Source organism: Paroedura picta, chromosome 1 (assembly GCF_049243985.1).
Source record: "Paroedura picta isolate Pp20150507F chromosome 1, Ppicta_v3.0, whole genome shotgun sequence".
NCBI lineage: Eukaryota > Metazoa > Chordata > Lepidosauria > Squamata > Gekkonidae > Paroedura > Paroedura picta.
Window position 1 is genome coordinate 125,695,404 of NC_135369.1, and position 26,808 is coordinate 125,722,211.

Below are 26,808 nucleotides of genomic sequence, written 5' to 3' on the forward strand. Positions count from 1 at the left end.
ATGGCACCAAGCGGTCATGTGAGATAATGAATTTGTAACACTTTGTGTAGAATGGTTATGTTCAATAAAGATCTGTCAGCATAATTTTTAACCCTGTCTGCTACCGCTTTGTATTTAGTGAAAAAAATTCAGATAAGAGTGACTGTCTATAAAATATTGGCTTCAGTGATAAAAGGAATTAAAGCAGGCTTTTAATCCTGCTTTGAATTTCAGAAAAGTATCCCTGTCAGAATACACAACTGTGTATATTTCTGCGCACTTGAGGAAAGAATATGATTCAAGATCTAAAGTCATTTGTTCTGCCATTTTGTTTGTCAAACAAATTGGCCCTTTCTGATAACACCCTCCTCATTCACGATATGTAGTGGTTGATGACTTCTCTTTCAATGTACCTTAAGAAGTATGCATTCACGTAAAAGTTTATACCCAATATAAAACTTGGTTGGTCTTAAAGGTGCTGCTAGACTCAGACTTTGCTTTGTCAAAAGAGAATGCAGGAAAACATATGCTACATTAGTAACTCATTTGTGTTGATACATTTTAGGTATCAGATGATGGGCAGTATGTTTTGCTGTCCATACGACAAGGATGTGATCCAGTGAATAGACTGTGGTACTGTGATCTACAGAAGGAAAAAAGTGGTATTAGTGGTAAGTTTATGCTTTTTTGTTGTTGCTTCATTTTTAAGAGAGTTCAAAGTTATATTTATCTAAACAAGAATTATTTTCTGGAAACATAGTCTTTTACTCCTGGCTGCCATTAGAAACATTCTACATTCTTATCCAATGGTAATAGTGCATGAAGGGCATTTTGTTACATGCATGTCTTGTCAAAACATGTATGTGTCCCTGATGTCATGTGTATATTCCTGTTTCCTTGATTTGAGGCTTGTTTATGAGAATAGGGGGAGAACTTGATTATTTTCCATACTGGATTTTTAAAATTTTCAGGCTTTACTAGGATTCAAGCGGTGCATATGGTTGTGTACAAAACTTCTACTTTCTACCTGGTGGAGAGCACTTACGGCACTGAAGCAAACATATATTTATTTATGTTATGTATGTATATGTGTATGTGAGAGAAAGAGAGAGATGATGGTTCACATATACCTGTGTGCTTGCCTTAACTTGGGTCAGGGGAACCTTTACCCACCTCCCAGCCTGATCACTTGCTGGTCAGTGGGCATGGCTGGAAATTTCTGATTCCAGCAGCAGCAGACAGGAAGCAGGATGTGGCCAGGAGAATTGTTTGTGCTGAGGCCACAACTTCAGGCATATCATGTATGGCATCGTTATGGGGGCCCTGAAGGACCTTAGCCAGTCTTAAGGAGTAAATCACTGGAGAGCTGGGTTGTGGCGGGTAAGATAGAGCTTGAGGGAAGATAACTATAGGCAGCTGTACTTGGTGTGATAGACCATTATTCAAATATTTAGTGTTTGAAGCTTGTTTATTCAAGCCAGCTTGGTTGTAGTGGTTAAGAGCAGCAGTCTCTAACCTGGAGAACTGGGTTTGATTCCACACTCTTCCATATGCAGCCAGCTGACTTTGGGCTAATCACAGTTTTCTCAGAACTCTTTCAGCCTCACCTACCTCAAGGGATATCTGTTACGGGGAGAGGAAAGGTTAAGTCGCTTTGGGACTCCTTCAGGTAGTAATCTTACTATGTATCCCTGTACACACACACACAGAAAAAGGCTGGCCTAGGCCCTAGTCACTAATAATAATCCTAAATGCCATTGTGCCGTTCTAAATCCATCAAAGTCAGTGAACTTTAGACGGGTGCAGTTGTGTTTAGGATTGCCCTGCCAGTGATTAAACCACTTGTAGTGATCTCACCACTGTCATGGAAATTACTCCTTAGCCTTAGGCAAGTTATTTTCTTTTAGTTTATTTTACAGGATTAAGGATTTCAACAAGATAATGTGCATGAAGTCCTTTGAACATTTGAAAGCATTACAGAAGTGCTAAGCATTCAGTTCATCTAAGAATACTTTTTTGAAATACAGTTGACCTCTCATTAAATTTAGAAATAAAATCCCCATTATTTTTGGTGTGCCAGGTTCATACCTAAAACTTTCAGTCCAGCACATGTGGCAGAAATCCATGTTAGCTTCTTCCACATAGATGAAGGCGCTTTCAGTATACATAATGAAGTGTAAACAGCTGAGTGAGTTTCTCTTCTTTTGGCTGTAATGCATGTCAAGTTGATTTGGGCAGCAGTTTAGACATGGGAGAGAGACTTCTGGCCTAATCTTGACCTGCACCATCTCGTTCAATTTTGGGCACAGTATGCACTAATAGCCAAATCAGTGATAAAGATTTTGAAAACCAAAGGAAGTCTGAATGTCCTCCCTGACATTTTTCTTCTTCTTTCTTTTGCCTGCATCAATTGTCCTTTTGGAAACAGAGGAGATATTTTAGTTCAGTTATGTTTCACACAAAATCTAGTTGCTAATATTAGACCATTATGTACGGCTTGGATATTTGAATTTATATTACTCCATATTATTTTTGGAAAATTCCCATGCATTTGTGGCTTTCTTATTTTCATGAAAGAATGGAAACATCAGGTACTCTGAACGATGCCCCCAAAACAAATACCATCTCTATTTCAAGGAGGAATATATGTTTAGTGAAGTAAAACTCTGAAGCACAAATAAGTTCTTTAATCTGCAGTAATGAGTCTATCCATGATAAAAAGCACATAGTTCTGACTGTTAAGGTATTTCAGACAGTGATTTCTTCCTAACATGTACACCTTTTATTCCCCATTTTGAACAGGCTTTTCTGGCTTTTTCTTTTGTCCCATTTTCATAATTATACTCTTGGCTATCCTCTTCCCCCAATCAGAAGTTGTTTTAATTGAAAAAGAGGGCATTATCATCTGAGATGGATTGCTACACTTATATTCAACAACGGTTTTCTTTTAATTATTTATTTCTCACATGGACTCAAAGGGACACATAGTGAGTCACAACAATCAACAAAATAGGATTTTCCGTAAGATCTTGTTTAACCCAGGTGGCGTATTTAGCCTTCCTTCTGGAGTACATATGTTATAACTGGTATCCAGAATGTATTCTCAATATTTTATCTGTAAGAACTTGGGAACTATATCACAGCTAATATATTTGGGGCTCAGATTTAGGCAGCAGCAAATGCTGATCTACCTTGAACAACTGGGATGAAAATGAACTAGCTGATGCTATAATAGTTGAGAAATGACATTTCTTTATCACTGTCACTGCCATTTCATAGATCGTATAATGACCTCTGTAGTACATCTGTCAGATCCAGTATGAGTTATCTGTTAGCAACATCTCCCAAATATTTTCTGATCACCCAGCTTTGTGGTAAAGCATGGAGCTCAGTCTTGTCCCACAGGCAGAAATGGTTGACAAGGGGCAACCTTGTTCCCAGTGTGGCCTCAACAGAATGTGTGATTGGAACTCTGAAACTCCCCCAGGCATTATGGAATCCAATAGAATTCCTGAGCCCCTGTGGGCAGACCATTTTAACCAGGCCACCTCTCAAGCATGCTTATGGGGGCTAATCAATAGCAAGAAAAAGCAGAATGAAGCCTTAGATCAGTTAACTATTTGTTACGATTGCTGAAAAATAGCTGAAAATTATTTAGTATCTTTTGAGCCTCTGATGCATACTTGCATACTTGCATATTTTCTGTTCCTTCATGCCTGAATTTGATTTCATCCTGGATGGAACTGCATAAAAGAAAACATGTGGGAGTAGGATGTAGAATGTCATCCAAATCACTCCCACAATCTGTCCCTTACTGTAATGTGGCATTTAAACTCAGTACTAAAATAAGATTAATTTTTATCTTGCATGCACATGAGCAACTCGATAAGAAATCTGTACCTCCTAATTATAGGTTTCATTGCTTCTCTTTATAGCCACAATTTATAAACCTGATTGTCAGCTTGTACAAGTAGTGTTGCTGAAGTTTACCTTTCTACTCTAGACTTCTCAAAATGAGATCCATGAAATTTCCTTCCCCCCCCCCCCAGCATCTGAGCCACAGATGAGATCTAGAATCCTACCTTGGATGATGCAATAAATGTATTTTCTATTTGTTTTGTTTATTGAAAAAATCTTACAGCTGTATTTCCACTCAATTCAGAATCCCCAAGGTGAAAAACAATAAAATCCATTAAAACAAGATTAAAAATACATAAAGATACATGAAAACAAAACACATGAGGGAATGTTATCTGTGTGATTTAGACTTCAGCTGTAAATGTGGTTAGTAAAATTACATCAGACTGTTTGTTAACTTTGTAATTGAATTATTACGTGGACCCACAATAAAGCCTGAAAACTTGAAGATAGAAGTAGGCAGTGAGGATGGAGCAATGATCTGACATTCTGTACAGTATCTAACCTTTCTGTTTTATGGCCATCTGTCATGAACATATGCTTAGTGCAACCAGAATTAGAGCTTCCAAATGTGCATGAGGGTCATGATTTTAGAGCATCTTGTTGCTTTCAATTTGCTAAGATCTCTGCTCTCTAGGTATATTGGCCTCTGCAGATGGACCAGTGGTTCTACTTTTCAGTTTACCAGTTCAGAATCACAATAACCTCACTGCAACTCATGTAAAACTATGAGTGCTGGCCAAAGAAAATATAGCTTGTTAAATCTGACATCATACCAAGCCATATAAAAGGTTCCATAAATATTCAGTCAATTAAGTATTTGGTCAAATCACTTATGTATTTTAAAAGGAAATTGATTGTTCTCTTTCTTGATACTTACCAGGTTTCAGATTCAAGAGGAAATAAAGGAGAACATTTGTTGGTTGGTTTGTTTACATTTCAGCGCAGGGTGGTTTACAATGAAGTTTGTGATATGATATAAAAGAAAACCATCATAATTGCGAATGTATAACATTTCTAACTAGCTTCAAAGCCCATTCCTAAGAATGAGCCTTGAAAGGGTCCCTTCCCCTGGCCCTTGGCCAGACAGCTTAAGGTGACTTTGGGCGGCAGCTCACAGCCAGATCAAGTGGGGCGGGCGGGGGCTGGGCAGCTCGTTAGCAGGGCCAGGACAGAGCTCCTTAGCAGGTAGTCAGCAGGCTGGGAGGCCCTCGTCAGCAGGCCCTGCTGGGATAAGGGGATAAGGGTAGGCCTATGTATAGGGAGTTGCAGAAATCCAGTCTAGAGGTGACTGTTGTCTGGATCACTGCAGTTAGGTGTTCTGGGGACAGGTAGGGAACAAGTACCTTGGTTTGGTATAGGTGGAAGAACACCAGTTGTGCTACTCTGGTGAACAGTTCCTCCATTGAGAGGGAGATATTAAAGACCACTCCTAGAAGAAGAGGAAGAAGAGTTGGCTCTTATATGCCACTTTTCCCTACCTGAAGGAGGCTCAAAGCGGCTTACAGTCGCCTTCCCTTTCCTCTCCCCACAACAGACACCCTGTGGGGTGGGTGAGGATGAGAGAGCCCTGATATGACTGCTCGGTCAGAACAACTTTATCAGTGCCGTGGCAAGCTCTAGGTCACCCAGATTGGTTGCATGTGGGGGAGTGCAGAATCGAACCTGGCATGCCAGATTAGAAGTCCGCACTCCTAACCACTACACCAAACTGGCTCCTAGATTCTTGGCTGAGTGTGCTGCTAATAGTTGCACCCCATCCAGGTTGGGCAGTTGTGCTTCCTTATCTGGATCATTCCTACTGAATCGTAGGACCTCCGTTATTGAAGGATTTAATTTCAGACGCTTGAACCAAACCATCTCTGCTTCCAGGCATCTGGCTAATGAGTCTGGGGGTGAATCAGGGTGGCCATCCATCAAGGGGAAGATCTGATGGATTTTTCACCTCCGAAATGAATGTTTATTGTTTGGGGCTGTTAGTATCTTCACATTTATGGGAAAACCAGCACAATGTAGTCTTTCTGTTTGATACATTCTCCATCTCCTCCTTTGTCCAAGGAGCATAGGGTAGCTTTCCTCCCCTCTATTTTACCTTTATAACCATCCTCAAAGATAAGTTAAGAGAGTGACTAGTCAAAGGTCACCCAGTAGACATGGTGTGGATTTGAACCCAGATCTTACAATCCCTGGTCCAAAACTTTAGTTATTACATCTCACTGACTCTTGCAGTTCAAATCTTTTCACTGTCATGGGGAGATCTCTTTTGCATACTGATGATTTGAAACCATCAAAAGCCAGTAATTATTTTCTGTTCCCACAAAGGACTAGAATGGCATGAATTTTTCTTCTATTTAACCTGCATTAAGGATTTTCTAATTACTGATGAGACTTTGTCATAGTTTATAATTAAATTCACATTTTAGAAAAGCAAGCAGATGTTAGAAGCAGATCACAAAGAAAAAGGAAATTTAATCAGTATAATGCCTTGGCTATAAAGACTTTTTCATAGTGAACCTTGAAACGTACACTGATCTTTAAAGAACACAAACCAATTATTCACATGTTTGGACATTTCTGAATTGAATTAAGAAGTATCCAAAGTAAACATACTGTATATTTAGGTATTTTTTTTGCATATTTAGCTATTTGAATATGCAAATATGTCATCAAATGGCTGCTATCAATTTATCTAAAGACCCTTGGCTTAACAACATTGTTTGTGGGAGAACCCTTTCCCCCTCCATTTATTTCAAAATGTATTCTCCCCTTTGCAGCTCATTTGCCTTATTAAGATGTTTTAAATTTCTTATGAGTTTTATTTTGCCTTTTGTTGCAGTGTAAATTAATCTTTTTGCAGCTCTCTCTTCACTGAATACCTGTTTGGAGAAAGTGTTTGTGAATTGTAGCAGCTACAATCTTAACTGTGTAGGTATATGTCCTCTTCTTTTCAAGGTGGGGGAGGATCTATCACTGGAACAGACGTAATTTATGTTCGGTGTTAAGGAACTAATGTGAGCCACATTTTTTGTTTGTTTTCCATTCAGATGATTGGCTTGGTTTGTTGTCTTTCAGTTACTGGAAATGTTCTAAGTGCAATTGCAGTAATATTTTTAAAATTCTACATGCTCTCAGCATGTACGTATATACCATGCTCTGCCACTTTTCACAGTGGTATGTGTGTGATGTGTTGACAGTATCACATGAAATGTCACTTTGAACCATCGTTATTCCTTCATATGGAAAAGTGACATGGATGTCAGAGAAGGACACTGCAGGCGGTGTCGCCAGGATAGTAGACGGGCTTGGCATGTTGTGTGTATCAGGCACACCACGTATTGCCTGTGCAATAACAGCATAGAACTAGAGGCACAGAAAGATGGCTAGAGCAAAAGGAAAGTCACAACAATACAAAGAAACATGGCAGATAGTGTAGATATGACTCTGACACTTTTCTTACAACTTGTTTGGAGATAATGAAAGAAAATAGAAGTTACTTCCTACCTGACATTCATTCGAAGTAAGGTACCTGTATGCACACATGAGGCTCGATCCTTTAGAATGGTAATCCTCCTTTTTCATAGCTGTAAGACTTATTTACATTTTACAATGAAGAGACACACTGGGACCATTTCAGCATGGAGACATAAAAAGCAAGCAGCCTCCTGCTTGCAAATGTGGGATTGTAAACCTTGCGTTTGCAGCTCTCCACGTGGGAGGAGACCCCTTCTCCATTTTCCCTATACTCCTCAGCTTGTCAATTGCAGCAAGCCATCAATCACAGCACAGCCCCAAGAGAAGATGGTGGTAGGTTTGAAAGATTGTGATTGAGGTCGTCCCAGTGACACACCAGGGAACGGAAAGTGTTCCGGGCATACGTCTGGCTGCTTCTTTTCCAGTGCAGTTCTGAAGCTGTGGGAAAAGTGACGGAGGAAGGAACCTTTTCCTTTTGAGGTGGGGAAGCACTTGGCAAGGAATATGGACAGGGAAGAGAAAGGCAAGTGGGGCTTGAGTCGCCACCGACTGACACACTCCTGAAATGCCCCGTGAGAGAGAGGCGCTGTGACTGAGGTCAGCCCGGTGGGTCCCGCTACTGCAAGCAAGGTCCCATGCAAAGCACAGCTGGTGTCTACAGCCTCCGGAGTGGAACTGGCATGTCACAAGGCGTGGTAGGGCTGAGCAGATGCGGGGGCTGTACTCTCGGGGTGGAGCAGTGGGGAGCAGATTTGGGCCTGTTTGCAAAGACCCGGACAGAGAGTGGATTGGGAGGCTGGTGGAGCCGGTAACAGTTAGTGGTTTCTTCTGCAGATCTCCTTTCTCTCAAGGGACTCCGCTCAAAGGGTCAGCAGCTTGCTGGCCCTATCTGGCATGGCACCGTGATGCACCTTGATGCACTCCTTAGTTTGGCTTCAGTCTCTCGATTCCGACCTCCTCCCCACCCCCACCCCCGCAACCCAATCTCTGTCTCTGTTCCATTCCCGCCTGTCGCCTGGGAGGGAGGGAGCCCCTGAGCAGAATGTTCACCTGTGCTCCAGGGGCAGATTCCTTGTGCAGAATCGGTCTAAAGTTTGCATTTGTATACCGCTCTCCCCTAAGGCTCAGGGCGGTTCACATAGAACTAAACAGAACAATGCATCAAATTCAGTTATTATAGCAAATAAGAGATAACAATAATAACAACAATAAACAGAGAAATAACATTTTAATATAGCAAACAATATAACAAGCCCATGGTTGGTCATATCTGTCACATGGGTTCAAGGAAGGGCGGTTCAGTAGATGTTGCTTAGATTATGTGATGCTCTCTCTCATGATATATGAGAGAGAATACAAAATGCCAAAATAGTATCTCTGCCTATGACAGCCCCTCAGACATTTTTTTCTCTGCCACTAGTAGAATACATAAAATATCAAACATGATATGGGAAATCACAGACATATTCACCTAACGTTTACAAGTGAACAGATGGAGGTCAGGTCTTGAATGGTGAAGTCAAAAAATTGTGGATAGCCTGACGTTTCTTGGGTTCTTATAAGAATTTAAATTACTTCCATGCACATAGCAAATAGACTGTTTAGCTGCTTTGAAGTCCTAAAGTTGCTCTCCATTGCCTCCATTTGGATGCCCTTCAGATTTTCATTTTCTCTTACACACTCTGCATTTCAGTTGTTACTTACTCTTGTTGTCATTATTGCTGTCTTTGTCTTCCATGCTTTGTGTGCCATGTAATACTCTCCATTTTATTTTATTTTATTTTATTTGCCTTTTCAATTGCAAGTTAAGGGGCAAGCGCTGCTGTCATTAAAGTATGTAGGCAAGTGTGACATGTTATTAGTTCTGCTGTAGAGAAGAGGCAGCTGTGTCTTGTCCATTCACTGCTTTTTGACATGCTTGTTGCCTGTGGATCAGTTTGAAGTTAACTCACTCTGTCTCTGGAAGAGAAGGGGGTTGGCTCCTGAGGTTAGACTTCGTCTTATCCATTTGCTGTCCCTACCAATGTGGTACATTTTGGATTTTTTTTTAACTCTGTTGAAAATTTGTTTGCAAAAGTCTGTCCCAAGAAATAGTACAAGGCAATTAAATCTGATATTGATCTGTGTCCATTAAACTTTTTTCATTTATATCCATTTGCTCCATTAATACCCTGCCTTTTTCAACAATGGGGACCCAAAGCAGTTTATATTGTTCTTTTTTACCCTCCTCACAGCAAGCAACCCTATGTGATGGGCTAGGCTGGTAGAGAGCTTGGCCCGCGGTCACTCCACAAGCTTCTCTGTCAGAGGGGGCGTTTTGAGCCTGGGTCTTACAACTCCTGATCTGACAATGTAGCCACTGCACTACATTGGTTTATTTCTGACACATATCAGGATTGAAACCAAAGAAAATTTATACTGTGTTTTGTTTGTAGGGGTTGCTGCCAACCTATCTGTTCTACAATCCTTTGCATGCTTAAGGTTCTGGGTTTGGTCTCTGGCACAATCAATAGTTCTCAGGCAGCAAGGCTGAGGAAGATGTTTGCCTGAAACTTTGGAGAGTTGATACCTATCAACAGTACTTGGTAGAAGAGAGCATTAGGAGATCCTGAAATTGGTTTTGCCACATAGTCGCTACACGAGCCTTTTGTGAGCCTCTCCCCTTACCGATCCTGAAGGGAGCATGAATCCTTTTCACTTTACAGTATGCTCTTCAGACACATTTGGGATCTGTTTATGCATCTGCATTCCGAGTCTTTATTCAGTGCCTGCCAGTTATCTCCCTTTGCTGAGGGAGCACAGAGCCCCTGCAGCTTCCCCCAGCTCTCCCGACTTCTCTTGTGTGACTTGCCCTTTGATTTTCTTTTCCTCCCCTGCAGGATCAATACAGCTGTGGGGGCTCTTCTGCACAGCAATCTTTAGTAGGTTGAGGGTGAATATTTAGCAGCTGCCTAAGATACCTGGGGAATAATTTCTCCTAATAAACAGAACAGCTTCATGTTCTGAGAAGCTCTATCCCAAGGCTTTCCTTTTATTCCACTTGTTTATCATTGGCACAGTGACAACAGTGCTATCAAAGAAGGGGTTAAAGCTTCTCTTCAAGCACAAGGAGGGGGTAAATTAGGGAGTCTGCTACCTGCTATTCTTGTGGAAAGGGAATTTTGTTTTCAGTCTGACTAGCAAATTGGTTCCCAGACTGTGGGAACCCAGCACCACCATGGGGCTGAGACACATGGAAGGGGTGCAGATTTCTAGGGGGGGGGAGGAGATGTGTTTATGTAGTTGGAAGGACTTCCCTTCCCAAGGTAAGAGTAGATGAGATATCCTCCATCAGGGGACACATGTTGAGCCACATTATATTTTTCCATTGTCTAAGTGTGATTTGAGGAGAAGAGAAGGTCAGAGAGATCTTGCCCCATTCCTCCAATAATTCTAGTATGGGATTACTGTTCTAATCCACCAGTCCAGAACACTGCAGGGAGCTGTATGCACATGACTGATAGTGAGGAATCTCTGCATCATCATTTGTAGAACAGTTTTTGATGCTCTGTGGGGGGGTCCCCACTGTGTAACATTGCAAGGTGGGATGATCTAGTGGCATGCTGAGGCACATGCTTCTAAATTCTCCTACATCAGATTTATCCTTCCAAACTCCAAACAATAGTCTAGATATTGCATGCCCATTTAACAAAAAGGACTGTACTGTTAGCCAACACAGACTTTTTGAAAGCATGTATTTTCGAGCACATGTATGTCTGAGGGGGGGGGGGGCATGCACTTGAAAGTTCACACCTTGAATAAATCTTTGTTGGTCTTAAAGGTGCTGTTGGACTCAGATTTGGTTGTGCCATTATAACCTTGTCACCTACCATGTTACAAGCATGATTAAAAATTGCAAAAAGCAGTTTTTCCAGATAATAATCTGGGATCACCGTATTAGTTAATTTATTTGATAACCTGCGTTTTTCATGTTGCTGTGGCTTGTAGTTTGCTTCTTTTGTAATTCTTTTTGTTTCAACTTGATTTTGATGGCAGGTGACCTTTCCAGCTTCCCACTTCCTCTAGCCCTGAGAATGTGGCCTTTTCTGTGTACATCAGCAAAACATTCCATTCTTCTTTCCCACTTGCTTTCTTTATAAAAGGAGGCCCTAAGAGGTCTATTTTGCCTTATAGGACATCTATTTAATTAGCAATTTGATGTCAAATAGTAGTGATATTTCTTTATTCCATACACTTCCATATAGTGATGGGAAAATTTAGGCCTGAATTTCAAATGACTGTCTGTCTTTAAGGGGGTGAGTGGGGGGAATAGCAACATGGAATTCCCATTTCCATCTTTCCCAGGTCCAGGCAATTAAACTATTTGCTGTCATGCATAACACACTGAAATTTCAAGTTCTGATTGATAGTTTAAGGTTAATTATTACTTTCGGATATTTGCAAGTGTCAGTGCTAATTATCACGTTCCATATTTATTAAGCTGCAATGGAAGGTGGAGATGGGACTGAGCAGCATTTTTGTATTAAGCACACCAATTAAAATATCAGAGGCCTGCTCTGAATATAAACACAATTTTTCTTTCTTAATGAAAGTATTTTAAAATATAATTAAGGCAGGGGTAGTCAACCTGTGGTCCTCCAGATGTCCATGGACTACAATTCCCATGAGCCCCTGCCTGCAAATGTAAATTGTAGTCCATGGACATCTGGAGGACCACAGGTTGACTACCCCTGCTCTAAGGGGTTCCAAGGAGTTCCTATGATACCAAAATGTGACCTTAGATTTTGTTTTTCAGTAAACTCTGGCTGAATAAATTATGACCATGCATGGGCCTTAATAAGAAGGAGCATGGTTCAGTGCTATGTGCAAAAGTCCCCTGAGTTAAATCTGTGGCCTGTCCAGGGAAAGGGTTTGTGGTAGCAGATGTGGGGAAACACATTTCTCTGTCTGAGATCCTCAGAGCTACTGCCTCTAGGAGTACACAGTTCTGGACTAGTAATGGACCAACGATGCAGTCCTCAGCCACACAAGCTCCTTGCTACTCATGTGTCTCAATGACCAAGATGTCAAAGGAAGTTTATATATAAATTGTTGTTTTCTGAACAGTACATCCTGTCTGTCATGTCCATTTTTACATGTATTCCTGCAGTGTGCTCGACTGCATCCTGTCTAGCAGTTTTGGGTTTTTCATAAATCTCATAAGTGAATACTAATTCTCATTTTCTGTGAATCATGAGTGTTTGTTGTTTGTTTTCAGTACTGTGTCCCCTGCGTCTTCTTTCCCTTTCCTGGCTGTTAGGACCCATTGAACTTCAGGTCGTACCTGCCTCCACACTGTAGGATCATAAAGCACATGATAGAGCACTGGATACTTAATTCACTAAACAATGCCATTAGTCAGTACTTGGCGCCTACAAATATGTTTAATTATTTATGAATTTATCAAGGCTGTATCAATTCACTCATTCATCTCTTCTCAGTGATTGCTTTATAAAGCAGTGATTATGGGATTGAGTCACTCCTTACAATAAAGACATTAAGTTTTAACAAAGTAATTAACAGAATCATTCCATCAGTCACAAAGCTTTTAAAAATTTGTTCAAACCAAGTGCCCTCTTTGATAGATATGTATCACATACCTGTTTTTCTCCCATTTAAAAAATTGTCAATCATTCCTTCTCCGTGCCAGAGGCTTTGAGAGGCAGGCAGCGAATTTCTCAGGATTACAGGATTAGCTTTGAAGCTTCTCTTGGCAAACTAAAGAGAAAAAGCATACACTGCTAAAAGTAAACCTCTCTTTGGCAAATAAACTTCACTGTGTGTGTGTGTGTGTGTGTTATGAACATGTAGTAAGGATTTGTTGTTTGTTTTGACATTGGTTTGGAATTGCAGATAGGGGCACAGAAGTAACAAGGGGATGGTTTTAGCTAAGTCTCCACCATGATTTGCTAATTTTCTTTGTGGAGAAAAAAACATCACTTTTGTACGGAAGAACACAAAAGTCCACAAAGAACACTGGGGGTATGAACGCTGCTCTTGTTGCCGGTGAATGTTGTCAGTGTGAGCGTTGTGTGTGCGTATCCCTTAGCCAACCAGGCAGCCTGCAAAGGGGGCGCTGCTTCTTCACATCTGTAGGTTGGTGGTTCTGGTGTGTAATGTGAGGTGCCATAGAATCCAAGGGAGACTGCTGTGGGCACTTTGTCAATCCTGACCACTGCAGATTTGAAACACAAAAGAACTTTTCCATTGGAACTCTTTAATCATACAGGAGTTTTTTTTTCAGGAGTATAAAATAATTTATTTTTGTCTTAATAGGTATTCTTCAGTGGGTGAAACTGATAGACAACTTTGATGCAGAATATGATTATGTCACCAATGAGGGGACTGTGTTTACCTTCAAAACGAACCATCATGCTCCAAATTACCGATTAATTAACATTGACTTTAGTGATCCTGAAGAATGCAAATGGAAAGTGCTGGTTCCTGAGCATGGCAGGGATGTTCTGGGTAAGAATATTTTAAAAGTGGTAAGCTATGTTAAGGGGTGGCGAGGGATATGGTGATCTTAAAACACAAGCACTTCCAGAAATTACCTGCAACCACAATGCATGTGTCAGAGAAAAGTTTTGTAAAGCTGTTGATTTAACTGCAGTTTCACTCTTTTTATGCAGACATGACTGCTTTTTTAAGAAACCTCAACCCCAGTGCACACTAATAGAGGTTTTTTTTAAAGGGCGACTTATCTTTAAGGATCACTTTCTGAGGAATGTGGGTAGGATGCTAGTTCTAAGAATATTCCTGTTGCATTTTAGAGTTTCTTCTGTCATTTTATTGCAGATATATAATGTTCTTATCAGGATGAAATATGTATTTCAAGCAGTATTAAAAATGAATATATCCCTCGGTGTTTGCTTTCTTGCGAAGCAGAAGAGCCATAGACTTTTCAGCCAGTCACAAATTCAACAAAAACACCTCTTTCATATAGAGCAACTCATAGCAGTGCTAAAAGGCCAACCTGCCAGTGTGTCATATTGCTTTAGTCATTTTCCAAGATTTGGTTCAGAAAGACATAATTATAGCAGAAGGCAGTTAATAATTTATTGCTCTGATAGCTCTGCAGTCAAGTGAATCTGACTTTACCTGATTTGGTGACATGTTAATAAAATGCCTTCTGCAAAAGCTAGATGTGGGAGAATCTGAAGGTTAAGTGGCTACTTAACATAGACTGATTCGTTGTCCAAGTATAAATAAGATGCATTTCACTGTTGGATAGCATTCGGTATACATTTTAAATACATTTGTAAACCTTCTAATGTATCCTTTTTTGTTTCTCTTATGACATAGAAGCCACTGAAACTTTTTCAAAGTTGTGTTTACAGTATTCAGTTTATGCAGATTAGATGAATTAACTGTGGTTTCAAGGTTAGGTTTAACCATCTTGGAAATCTTTGTGTGTGACCTTTAAGTCATTAAGGTAAAATCTCAGTGAATTATTACAGCATTTGTGACAGTCCACCCACTTTCATAGACCTATGCACAGCACAGCCTTAAACATGTTTATTTAGAAGCAAAGACCACGCAAAGTTCTATGGAACTTGGTCCCTGGCATTGGTGCTTATAGACATATGCCAAGTCCCAAGTAACATGAGCAATGAAACTGAAGTTAGTCACAACTAGCTTCTTTCAATGGAGTTTAACACTTGTTGACGTATTTGGCACTAAAAGGTAAAGGTATCCCCTGTGCAAGCACCGAGTCATGTCTGACCCTTGGGGTGACACCCTCTAGCGTTTTCTTGGCAGACTCAATACGGGGTGGTTTGCCAGTGCCTTCCCCAGTCATTACCGTTTACCCCCCAAGCAAGCTGGGTACTCATTTTACCTACCTCGGAAGGATGGAAGGCTGAGTCAACCTTGAGCCAGCTGCTGGGATCGAACTCCCAACCTCATGGGCAGACAGCTTCAGACAGCATATCGCTGCCTTACCACTCTGCGCCACAAGAGGCTCATTATTTGGCACAACACACAAGCATATTTTGCACAACACCAATGACAGATACATCAACAACATCCAGTCCTTTTTGTCACAGGAATTGCCCAGGCAGCAATTGCATGAGTTACAAGAGACATTGGTGGCTTGGTTAAGTGCTTGAATGTAGAGAGGACTTTTTTGTTGAATTGGCCTTTGGTGACTGTCTTCTGTTAAATATTCCTGTCTTCTTCTCAAGTTGTTGTATTTCAAGAAGGCAAGTGTCATCTCACTTTTGTAAAGGATTACTTTAACTTCTTGACATCCATTGATATATTTAGTTGTGTATCATCTCTTATTCCAGAGGCAGCAGGTCTGCAAGCATCCACAGGATCAGTCTTCAGTAATGAGAAAGAAAAATTGCCTTTCATTTGGCCTTACTAATAGTAATAGCCATCCTTTTTTCAGTAGCTGCATGCTGCTGAATGCCATAGTTCAGCACAGCTTTTTAACATATATTCCAGTAGTAATTGCTCTTATTGAAAGCAGTAGTAGTCTGACATTGTAGCAACTGAAAGGGGAATCAGTTTTCTGCCATTATTTATTAATGAATCATTATTTTCCCCTTCCAAAGTGCCAAAAAGAGTTGATTATGAGGAAAGGCTTCACACAGAGTTGAGATAAATTTAGAAGTGTATTATGTGAATTGAAGAGAAAAAGACCTAAAGGCGATGATTTTGAAAGGAAACTATATAGGGCAGGAACTCCAGGACTCTTCATCCTTCTTCAAAGACGCCGGGGCGGGGGAGTAGATGTTCCTGGCCTGGCCTCAACCAAATGCCTGGTAGAAGGAGTCTGTCTTGCAGGCCCTGCAGAAGAAGTCCCTGCAGGGCCCTCAGCTTTTCTGGGAGCTTATTCCAGCAGGCAAGGGCCAGGCAACCAGCACCATCTGCACCCCATGGCCAGGTCAAAAGCCAGACTGGAAAGGATCAAGAACCGAATGGTGTGGCAATATTTAAGTACTGAGATTAATAGTGATCATATGGAAGTCTGTACAATACAAATATCACAGGAACATTTCTGTTTTGGCATGGCATATTGTTCATAAGACATACCCAGTGATGATGATGATTATTATTTATTACGGTCATTGACCAGCATCAAAGTATCTACAGACCACATACATTATTACAGCGTTTTAACAGGACACTCGGCATCAGGGAGTTAACAAAGGCACAAAACGTTAATACAGCATTTTGACAGTCAGGTCACTTAGCATCAACAGTAACCAAAGATTTCCGCACTCTGCTGGCAGTGTAGCAAACTTTGCCACCATTAAGAGACAGAATTATCTTTATCTGCAAGCAAGATGTTAATAAGACATACCCAGTGCATTTGGTGCATTTGGTCCCTTGCAACATCATGAATGCACTCTAACAATTCTCTGATGATTTCCCATTACCTTTTTTAGCTCACATCGTTCTCAAGTTTTGCAATATATTCCCAGGGAGAAGATTTCAGTATCAGCTGGTTATAGAATGATGTTTCCAAACTAACAGAAATATGAGGACTGTTTACTTGTCAATTTATATTTTGTGAAAACATGCTTTGGCTTTTATTTTCTGCAGTTTCTTCTATTTATATTTATAAATATTCCCTCAAGTTGCTGTCTTTGCTAGAACCAGATGGCCATCTAAAGGTTTATTAACCATGAGGATGACAAATGAAACATCTGTCTTTGTCTGGGTTTAAAAGACAGTGTACAGTTTTCTGTTTCATGCTTCCATGTATTGTTTAGATTTACACCAAACAGAAATGTACACTAGAATGTGGCTATAATAATATTTATGGAGCAGCTGATAAATACAGCAAAGCATGTGTTTTCACTTGGATCTAGGGAGTTGACAGTTATAGTATTCATTCCAGATAGTCAGGTGGGTAGCTGTGTTCATCTGAAGCAATGGAATAAGGTTTGAGTCCAGTGGCACCTTGAAGATCAACAAAATTTAATTCTAAGCGTTTGTGATCATGCACACTTCTTCACAGAAGCTTATACTCCAAATTAAATTTTGTTGGTCTTAAAGGTGCCAAGGTGCCACTGGACTCAAAGGTTGTTCTAGCATTCTTTGAATTCATGCAATTAAAAAAAATTAATTTAAAGCAGATTTTTTCTGTTTATTTTTAAAAATAAAACCATGCTCTCTCTTTTTCTGTTGACAGAGTGGGTAGCTTGTGTTAGATCCAACTTCCTTGTCTTGTGTTATCTCCATGATGTGAAGAACGTCCTGCAACTTCATGACCTAGCAACTGGTGCCCATCTCAAGACACTTCCGTTGGACGTAGGCAGCATTGTGGGGTACAGTGGCCAAAAGAAAGACAGTGAAATATTTTATCAGTTTACATCTTTCTTATCACCAGGTAAGAGGGCTGGTTTTATCTTTCATAGTGTCTTCCTTCTACACACATGTACACAGATTTAAGAAAGACAGACCATATTGTGTATTAATTGAGCATAGACATTTTATAGTCTAGTCACATGTCTGGAAGCAACAAATAGCTACAGATTCCAATATGTATATACATAGTAAAACAAAACCCCATATGTGGTCCTTACGCATATTGATGTATTGGAGAATTTCCTCACTTACTTGTGGGGAAGAATGAAAGAGGAGGAGGAGGAGGAGTTGGTTCTTATATGCCACTTTTCTCTACCCGAAGGAGGCTCAAAGCGGCTTAACAGCAGCCCACAACAAACACCCTGTGAGATAGTTGAGGCTAAGAAAGCCCTGATATCACTGCTCGGTTAGAACAGCTTTATCAGTGCCATGGTGAGCCCAAGGTCACCCAGCTGGCTGTATGTGAGGAAGTGCAGCATTGAACCCGGCTCGCCAGATTAGAAGTCCGCACTCCTAACCACTACACCAAATTAAACTGTGGCACGGAATCCTGGTTGGTAGGCAACAAATCCACAAATTCAGTTCAGACATTATAGAAAACTATGGTTTTAACTATTGAACGCAGGCCATTTCACTAAGAGTAGTTATTTAGTCTCTCTCCATTTCTGAAGTTCTTTTATTGTGTAGTTTGGCATGATGTATGGCTTAATCCTGACATTCTTCAGTGACAACTTTGCCACGCTACAGAAAGGAGGAAAATAATGTAGGATTTGTTGAAGGAAGCCAGGATGTGAGAAACTGCTTGAGAGCTTGAATCCTCATTTCACAAAAACAGCCATTATTAAAATAGGCCGTGCTATCACATGATACCTGATCTGAGCCACTGTTGGTTTATTTAATGCAGATGCTACAACAAAGGTCGCTTTTTGGGAGCCATGAAGCCTTTAATATCTGAGGGCAGGAGCTAGAGTGGGGTTGTTTGCCCCAGAAGACTTCATAAGGAATGTGCCATAGTTTATCATTATGATTGAATGCAGTCACTGACAGCCTTCACTGATGTATGCATTAAACATAGATTAAAATGGGACTTTTTGAGCATATTTAAGCCAGTCATTGTGGGATCATTGCTTAACGTTTACAGGATTACATTTACAATTTGTGAAGCAGACCTCAGTGATGCCCTTTATATGGTCTTTCAGAGAGTGACTGTCCCTTATATATTCCATCAACTGTGACCTGTATAGAAATTGCAACGTTTATTTTAATAGTTTCCTTTAAAGCCTGAAGAAATATAAAAATTCTATTAAATGAATCTGTAATTGGTTTGCAACACTAGATGAACAAAAGGATAGCGAAATGGACACCAAGTGCCCAACCTGTTCTGATTTGCTTTGTGAGAAAGAAGCTATTTTGACTTAATGAAGATGTTTATCACAGAGAGAGAACACACTTTAACAGATATCGTGTTAAGACCAGTAACAGAATCCAACAATAACACTTTTCTTAGACTTTTCTATTGCAGGTTTCAGTATTACTTTTATATGTTCCCTTATTAAAACAATTCCTTGGGTACATAAACCTTACCTTTCAGGGAGAAGAGCTTTGCTAACCTTTTCTGTGGCCTGCTGAGGTACAGTCTGGTGTCGAGATTTGGGTACTGGACTAAGATCTTGGAAACTCCAGTTCCAGTCTCCACTTGTCTATGAACCTTGCTTGGGGGCTATGGCCAAAACACACTGTCTTTCTGCTAACCTTCTTCATAGGGTGGTTGTGAGACTAAACGGAGAAGTATGTATACTAGTTTAAGCTCTTTGGAGGAAAGGTAGTAAAACATACTAGATATATTTTTCTGTGCAGATCCTTTTTTGTGTAGTGGAAAGATTGACATGGGTAAATATACACTTGCAGTTTAAAAGTAGTACAGCCTTGTACCTTATTCTATAGAATATACACATTATATTCTGGTCATTGAGAAACACTACCATTAGGCACAATTAAGGGTCTTCCTTACCTGTGAAATGGGGGCATTAAGGTATCTTACAGTATTCTGAAAATCAATGGGTTTTAACAATAATTATCCTTTCTGCACAGAAAGTGCAATATAAATCAATAAAAGAGCCTTTTCCATGGGTCTCTTTGTAGACATTAATTTGGGATTAGGGTGGTGGTGGTTATAATGGAATACGGCGGTGCAGTTAATAAGCTCTTTAATAACCGGGAAGGTCTACTCTTATGAACAGAATCAGTAAAAGAGCTTGACTTTTGCTTTTAATGATTCAAAGAATCTGTGCTCAATACCCAGTCATCAGCAGTGATGACTACTACTTCGGCAAGAGTTATAGGTTTCCTTTGTCCCTTTACATTATAATTTACACATCAGTTATTATGCCAGTAGAATAGGATTGGCAACCAGGCATAGCAACCAGTGGCAGATTGTGATGGGGAGACATGGAAAGGAGGGGTGTCAGTGACAGTGTAATGTAACTTTCATGAGAAACCTGGAAGTGGTGTCAGTCCTGAACGCTCTAGAGATGAGGTCCCTTCCGAGTTTCCCCAAAAGTGATGTCATGCCATCAATAATAACAATTTTTTTTCTTTCTTCTACTAATTGATGGAATGTGGGCAGGCAAGACAGGAGACCTTCCATTCCCAGCAGGCATATAGCAACCTTACAATAGAAATAGCAGGTATGAAATTTAATTCAAAGAGTAAACGAGCTTAAAGATTAAACTAGTCTTTTCCCCATTTTCTATAATAATTGTTATTTTATTTCTGTATTCCTCCCTTCCTTGGTTGGCTCAGGTTTAAAAACAATGAATACAAATAAATGACAAATATAATATAAATGAATTCAGGTTTTGGTCTGAGGTAGCAGAACAAAGTTTCCAGTGACACCTTTAAGACTAGCAAATTTTTATTCAAGGAGTAAGCTTTCATGCACATTTCTTCAGACAATGAAACCGAAATCGTGGAAAGCGCCACGTTGAACTGCATTAAATGGAACTACATTAAACTTACGAAGGACTTGCAAAGTTGAGAGGAAATTGTGCTCAACATGACAAAACCATATCACATGATAAGAGATGGGAGTTGCAGCTTATGATCACTGTAGGGATAATCCATAAACACCTGGGGCTATTCCGCACAAGGACCAATTTTGCTGAATGTTTGCAGTATGCAGAAACGCTATATTTAATAGTGAAATGTCGTCATTCCTCATACCTTTAATTCTAGTGGAACATTGAAGTCCCAGTAGCATTGTATTCATTCCCCTCATGTTTCCGATCTCGCTAGAATTGCAACAGAAGAAGCGATATTTTTCCACACTTCTTCCCGCCCCTGGCAGTCAGTCCAACAGAATAGCCAATGAACTGTTGTGTTTGTGCTCCCGAAAAGCCCCTTTCCCTTTAAAATCTGTTTTTTTAAAAAATCCACAAAGACCAGTTGCAACAAATATTTGTTCATTCATTGTCTCAGAAATACCTTTTTTTGCTGGCGTAGGAGCTGGCGCTTAATCATTTACACGCTCTTCAAGTAAAAAAAAAATCCGCCCCCCAATGGGCACAATTTGTTCTAGTCTCTTTTTCTTTACTTTGTTGGCACCACATTTCAGGTATCCTTTTCTTTTTTTCAAAGTACTCTACAAACTTTGGATGTTACTTGGAAGCCCCCATCCACTTGTATCCTCAAAACAGTGTAGAGAAAAAAATCAGTTGCACTTCAAAGGCAAGTATTAAGTAAAATATTTGCATGATTCATATATGGCCTTCCAACTCAGGTCCCACAGGGTATAGCTAATGGTATAGAGCCAACATAAAAAGCCCTAATCCCAAGTTTTGTTAGTTTTTAAAGTTCAAAATATCTTGCCTTTTTTCATGGCTTACAAATTACACTTTAAAACATCCAAAATAAAACCTCAAGTAATCTTCCCTCTGCCATTAAGAAGCTAACTTCTAATAATTCTCACCCCTTGGTTGAAGGACCTTGATTAGGATCAGCAGCTCCAGGTTGGGAAATCCCTTGGAGATACCGAGGGGGATTCTGGGGGGAGGGGCCTCAAACAGATATAATGCCTTAGAGTCCAAATTACAAAGCAGCCATTTTCTTCAAGAGGGCAGATCAGTTGTCATTCTAGGAGATCTCCAGGTCCTACCTAAACAGGTGGCAAGCTTGGCATCAGAAACTTCTGAATAATTTCTAACCAGAGGCTTGCTATAAATAGGCTTGGGAAAAAGCCTAGGAAACCTTTCTGAAGTTTTCATCAGAACCCTAAAAAAGACTGGCATCATATAAAGCCTGAACTTCAAGTATTCAATAGAGAACCTCTCTTGGTTGTTGTTGGTTATGGACACAGAGTGATCAGTCTCTCACGTTCTCTTCCCCATATACATAGTGAAATCCTTTGCATTAGAAAGTAGAATGGAAAACAGTTTTGTACTCGAAATAACAGTGATTACCGGGCCTTCTTGGTTCTACTCAACCATTCAGAGTCGAGTTCTGTTGGAAGTCAGCAGTCAGCCAGTGTATTTTCTGGCTAGTGCTTTGAGGTGTTGTAGAACCTAGGTGGCCCTGACTTGGATAGCCCAGGCTAGGTGGATCTTGGAAGTTAAGCAGGGTTGGCCCTGTGTAGTATTTAGATGGGAGACCTCCAGTGAACACCAGGGTCACAATGTGGAGGCAGGCAATAGGAAATCACATCTGACCTCTCCCATACTCCACAACAAGAAATCAATGACCACGTGAGAAATATCTTCAAAATAAAAGCTGATTGTATTAAAGTTCTGTGTAAAAGGCAAACACAAATTGCTCTGCGGGTGAGAATAACCAATGTGGAAAAGGAACTGTGATGGGAATATTCAGAAAAAGATTCTAGTTGAAAGCCTTAATTACGGCCCTGTGGTTCCCTTACGGTAACTAGTTTTGTTTTTTCTTCATGATTTCTGGAGTGTGCCAAACTTGAAGTGGAGGGGAATTCAACAATTGCATTGGCCACATCTTTGTCCTCATAATGACTGAAACGCTTATGCAGAAGCTGACACTGTAGTTAGGGAAGAGGGGAGTATGTTTTGTTCTCATTTCTGGAAAATGGTGACAGTTGTTTTCTCCCAAAAAAACCCAGAGCCAATTATATACAATTAACAAGCCTGCCAATCCAAATGAATTATGAGTATAAAACAGATAAAAGGGAACACTTTTAGGCTACATTGATTTTGATGAACGACACATTTACTGCATCATAATCAGATGGGCTAAAAAGTATTCTACTTCTGGTCAAATCATATGTTTCTGTTATGTTTACTGTAAGCAATTAAACAAATAGCATTGTAAAAAAAAAAGGGGGGGGGGAGTAGTGCTTCTCCATAAATACATATCCCTGCTTTCCTGGCAACCCTTTTCAGATGACACAGGAAGAAAATGTTCTGCATAGACAGGGAATAGAGAAAAGTTAGCTAGACTCCCTTGGCCTGTGTGTGATTTATCTATGTGTTTGTTTATTTAGACATTTTTATGCTACCTTTCTAATCTGGGCCCACAAGATGGTGAGCATAAAAACACTTAAACAGTTAAAAACGTATAATTCAATTTAAAAACACAAACGACGCTAGAAGGGGGGCTAATAACCAAAAGAGACCTAGAAGTGGGAAATTGTGTAGTGGAGCTAGAGGTCAGGATGATTACTTGTGGTTGGTTTTGTTTTGGTCTGGAGGCAAAGTTTTTGTCTTCAGCAATGGAGGGAAAGCCTTGACCAGAAACTGTACAGAATATTTTAGTAGGGCATTAAAGGGGAGAAGAGGCACTGAAGATATTATTATTATTATTATTATTATTATTATTATTATTATTATTATTATTATTATTATTATTATTATTATTATTATTATTATTATTATTATCTTTCGATTTATTGCCCACCACTCCCTTATGGCTCGTATCCAAGATACTTGGATCAGGGTGGCTCTCTAGTGGTTCTTAGCTGAAATAATGCCATGTGAGGGTGGACTTACAATGGACAAAACTGAGTAACTCTTGTACTCTGCAAAGATGTTCTGCTGCACAATAGGCTGGAGATAACAGACTTGTCCTTTTTGGAGAGGATCAATAGTTAAGACTAAAGACACCTTGGTGAAACCTCTGGCCAGTTACCTGAACTGGCTGGAAAGTTTTCATTGACCCAAAGGAAATATGTTCATCATGAACATGTTCCTGGACAGAAATAATTAAGTTCTTTCTAATTTTATATTGGAATACAGCAGTAAAAATAGGCGATAAGCATGATTGCAGACAGCAAGTAAGTTCAAGTTCATTCACAATCTGTGGGTGTTTCCGCACAAGGACCAATGTTGCCAATTGGTTCCACAAAGTGGAAACACTATTTTTAAAAGTGCCATCTCGGCGTTACGCATACCTGCCTTTGTAGTGGAATCCAGTAGCGTTTCAGTCGTTTCCCACAGGTTTCCGGTCTCGCAAAAATCGCTAGAAAGGAAGCGATTTTTTCTGTGCTTTGTCCCGTCCCTGGCCATCAATCAAACGAAACAGCCAATGGGCGGTTGTTATCATGTTCCCGAAAAGCCCCTTTTCCTTTAAGCACAGGGTTTTTTTAAAAAGAAAAACACACGTTGCAAAAAATAGGCCTTGATTCTTCCTAATGGAGAGACCCATCAAGCTGGCGTGTGAGCTGGCGAGTCATCATTACCACGATCCCCCGAGCGAACCCCCCCCCCCGCACGGGCGCGATTTTCGGCCAAAAATAAAGGGAACTTGCAAACAGGGCTGTGTTGTGCTTGGGGACTTAGGAGAGCTTTTAAGCACTTCTGTGGAGGGCCTTTTACCAGAGAAGCCTTCCTGGGTGAATGAAGCCTCGCTGGTTCGCTGTTTCCGCTCGCTCCGAGAAAAAAAATGGCGATCGTTTCGCCGGAAGTTCGGAGGAGAGAGCCAGGGGGAGGGACTTTGTTGGAACCACATCAATGGGAACGCACAGGTCTTTTTCGCTAGTGTTGCAGATTGTTCGCAAGAATGTAGCCCTTTTCGGAGGGTGAATCCACTTTTCCCGATTTCCCTTGAGGCGCTACAATGAATCGCTTTTCGCGGGACTGTTTCAGGAGTGTTGCAGATTGTGTGCGACGTCTTGCGAAACTGCAAATTAGTAGCGTTTACAATTTGCAAGCCTTCTACATTAAAGGCGTGCGGAATGGACCTGTGTTTTCCCATCTTGTAGCAAAAGGAAACCACTTCCAAAAACATGCCAATACTGCTTTGACTGTCCTTTATTTCATTAAGGAATGCTTTCCCAACTAGCAGGCCTGGGTTCTCAGACAAGCGCCCAGCCTTTGTTCATGCACAGATATCCAAGTCTCTGCCACAAGTGTTCTTTGCACAACAAAGATGTAGCCTGGGTCACAGAAGCAAGAGAATCTATCGAAGTTCACGGTAGAAAATTGTGATTGAGGCCTACTGAGGATGAAAAGGGTGACTTAGAGGATGGAGGTGGGGGAGTCTAGTTTAAGGGAAGGATAAGTTGAAAGTAGAAACTGCATAGTCTTAGGAGTGAGTGCAAGAAAGCTTTATAGTCAGTAGACAGGAGGGCAGCCGGGTTTGTGTTGCTTTTGTTTGGAAGTGAAACACAGCTAATGGAAGCAGAAAGTATTTAAGATGTCTAGATTGGTTTATCAGTTTTTGCTACAGTTTGGAGCCAGAATTGCCACTCAGTGGAACAGGTGTGCATTTCATGGTATATTAAATCATTGGGAAGGTGTTAACTGTTTGGCATATAATAAAACAAATATAATAAAAGCTCTTACCTTATTTCAAAGTCCTGGGTTCAGGGAAGGCCACAAAGTCTGCAGGAGTTATTAATTAAAGGCAGCCTTTTGTATTGTTTCTTTTTAAACAAAATACAACATTGCCATGTTTGAGGTCACTTTGCCTTTCTAGTAGGAGCAAAGATTTCAGCTGCTGTTTAATTTAAAGGGGAAAAAAGAAACAGAATTCTTAAATGGTGTAAATTGTTGCAAGCCTAAAAATTCAGTAACTAGATCAAGAGATCTGAATTAGTTAAACAGAACCACTAGCAATGTTTCTTAACTAAACACAGAAAATTAGACACGGAAAATGAACTAGAGGCCCCCTGGCCATCTTTGAAGGGAATGCTAAATGTTTTCCAACAACTCTCACTAACTGAAGTGGACTTGGACAAGGCTAACCACATGCCCCTAAACCCCTGCCTTTCATGGCTAATCAAAAGGAAGGATAGGAGGATACGGAGGTGGGAGGGGGGGGCTCCAGGAAATAATCAACCTCTCCTTGGATGTAGCTTCAGTCCTAGACCCAGCCCAGTGTTTGAAACAGCACTAGTTTCCCTGATGGGTGACCCCCATTGCTAGTTGGACTGAGGCAAGTCATCGCTGTTAATATTTCTTGATTTCTCAGTAGCATTTGACAGTCAACCACAAGCTACTAGCTCACCACTTTGCCAGCACCAGGATACAAGGGACAGCCCTTCAGTGGCTGATCTCCTTTCTCTGGGGTTGCGGAGTAAAGGTAGCAATTGACGAGAACCACTCACATCATTTTCAGCTCCCATGTGGAATGCCACAAGGAGTGGTTCTCTCCCCAATCCTATTCAGTGTCTCTTTGTGCCCTCATGGCCAGCTGGTACAGAAGTTTGAACTGAGATGTCATCAATATGCCAATGACTCCCAGCTCTTCATCCTGCTTCACCCCCAGACTCATTAGCAAGATCTCTGGAAGCAATGACGGGTTGGCTCAAGCACAGCCATCTAAAATGCAGTCCTTCAAAGATGGGTGTCCTGTGGTTCATTAGGAAGGGACCTGGCAAGGAAGCATGACTGCCCTACCTAGATGGGGTACAACTACTAGTAGCACACTCAGGCAGGAACCTAGGCATGATCTTTGACACTGCCCTCACTATGGAGGAACAGATTACAAGAGTAGCACGGCTAGTGTTCTTCCACCTGCACCAAGCTAAGCTACTAGTCCCCAACCTGGCCCCAGAATTCCTTGCCACAGTGATACAAGTGATGGTCACCTCTAGGCTGGATTTTTGCAACTCGCTGTACA

The 26,808-nt window shown here is 40.6% G+C and overlaps 1 protein-coding gene across 1 annotated transcript in view; it reads left to right on the forward strand.

Annotated features, from left to right (window-relative positions):
- PREP (prolyl endopeptidase) overlaps positions 1-26,808 on the forward strand; it is a 100,608-nt gene that overhangs the window by 34,407 nt on the left and 39,393 nt on the right. Inside the window, exons 7-9 of the mRNA XM_077303066.1 lie at positions 545-650; positions 13,684-13,875; positions 17,555-17,752. Of these exons, the coding sequence (XP_077159181.1) occupies positions 545-650; positions 13,684-13,875; positions 17,555-17,752 (496 nt within the window). The remainder of the gene's footprint in view (positions 1-544; positions 651-13,683; positions 13,876-17,554; positions 17,753-26,808) is intronic.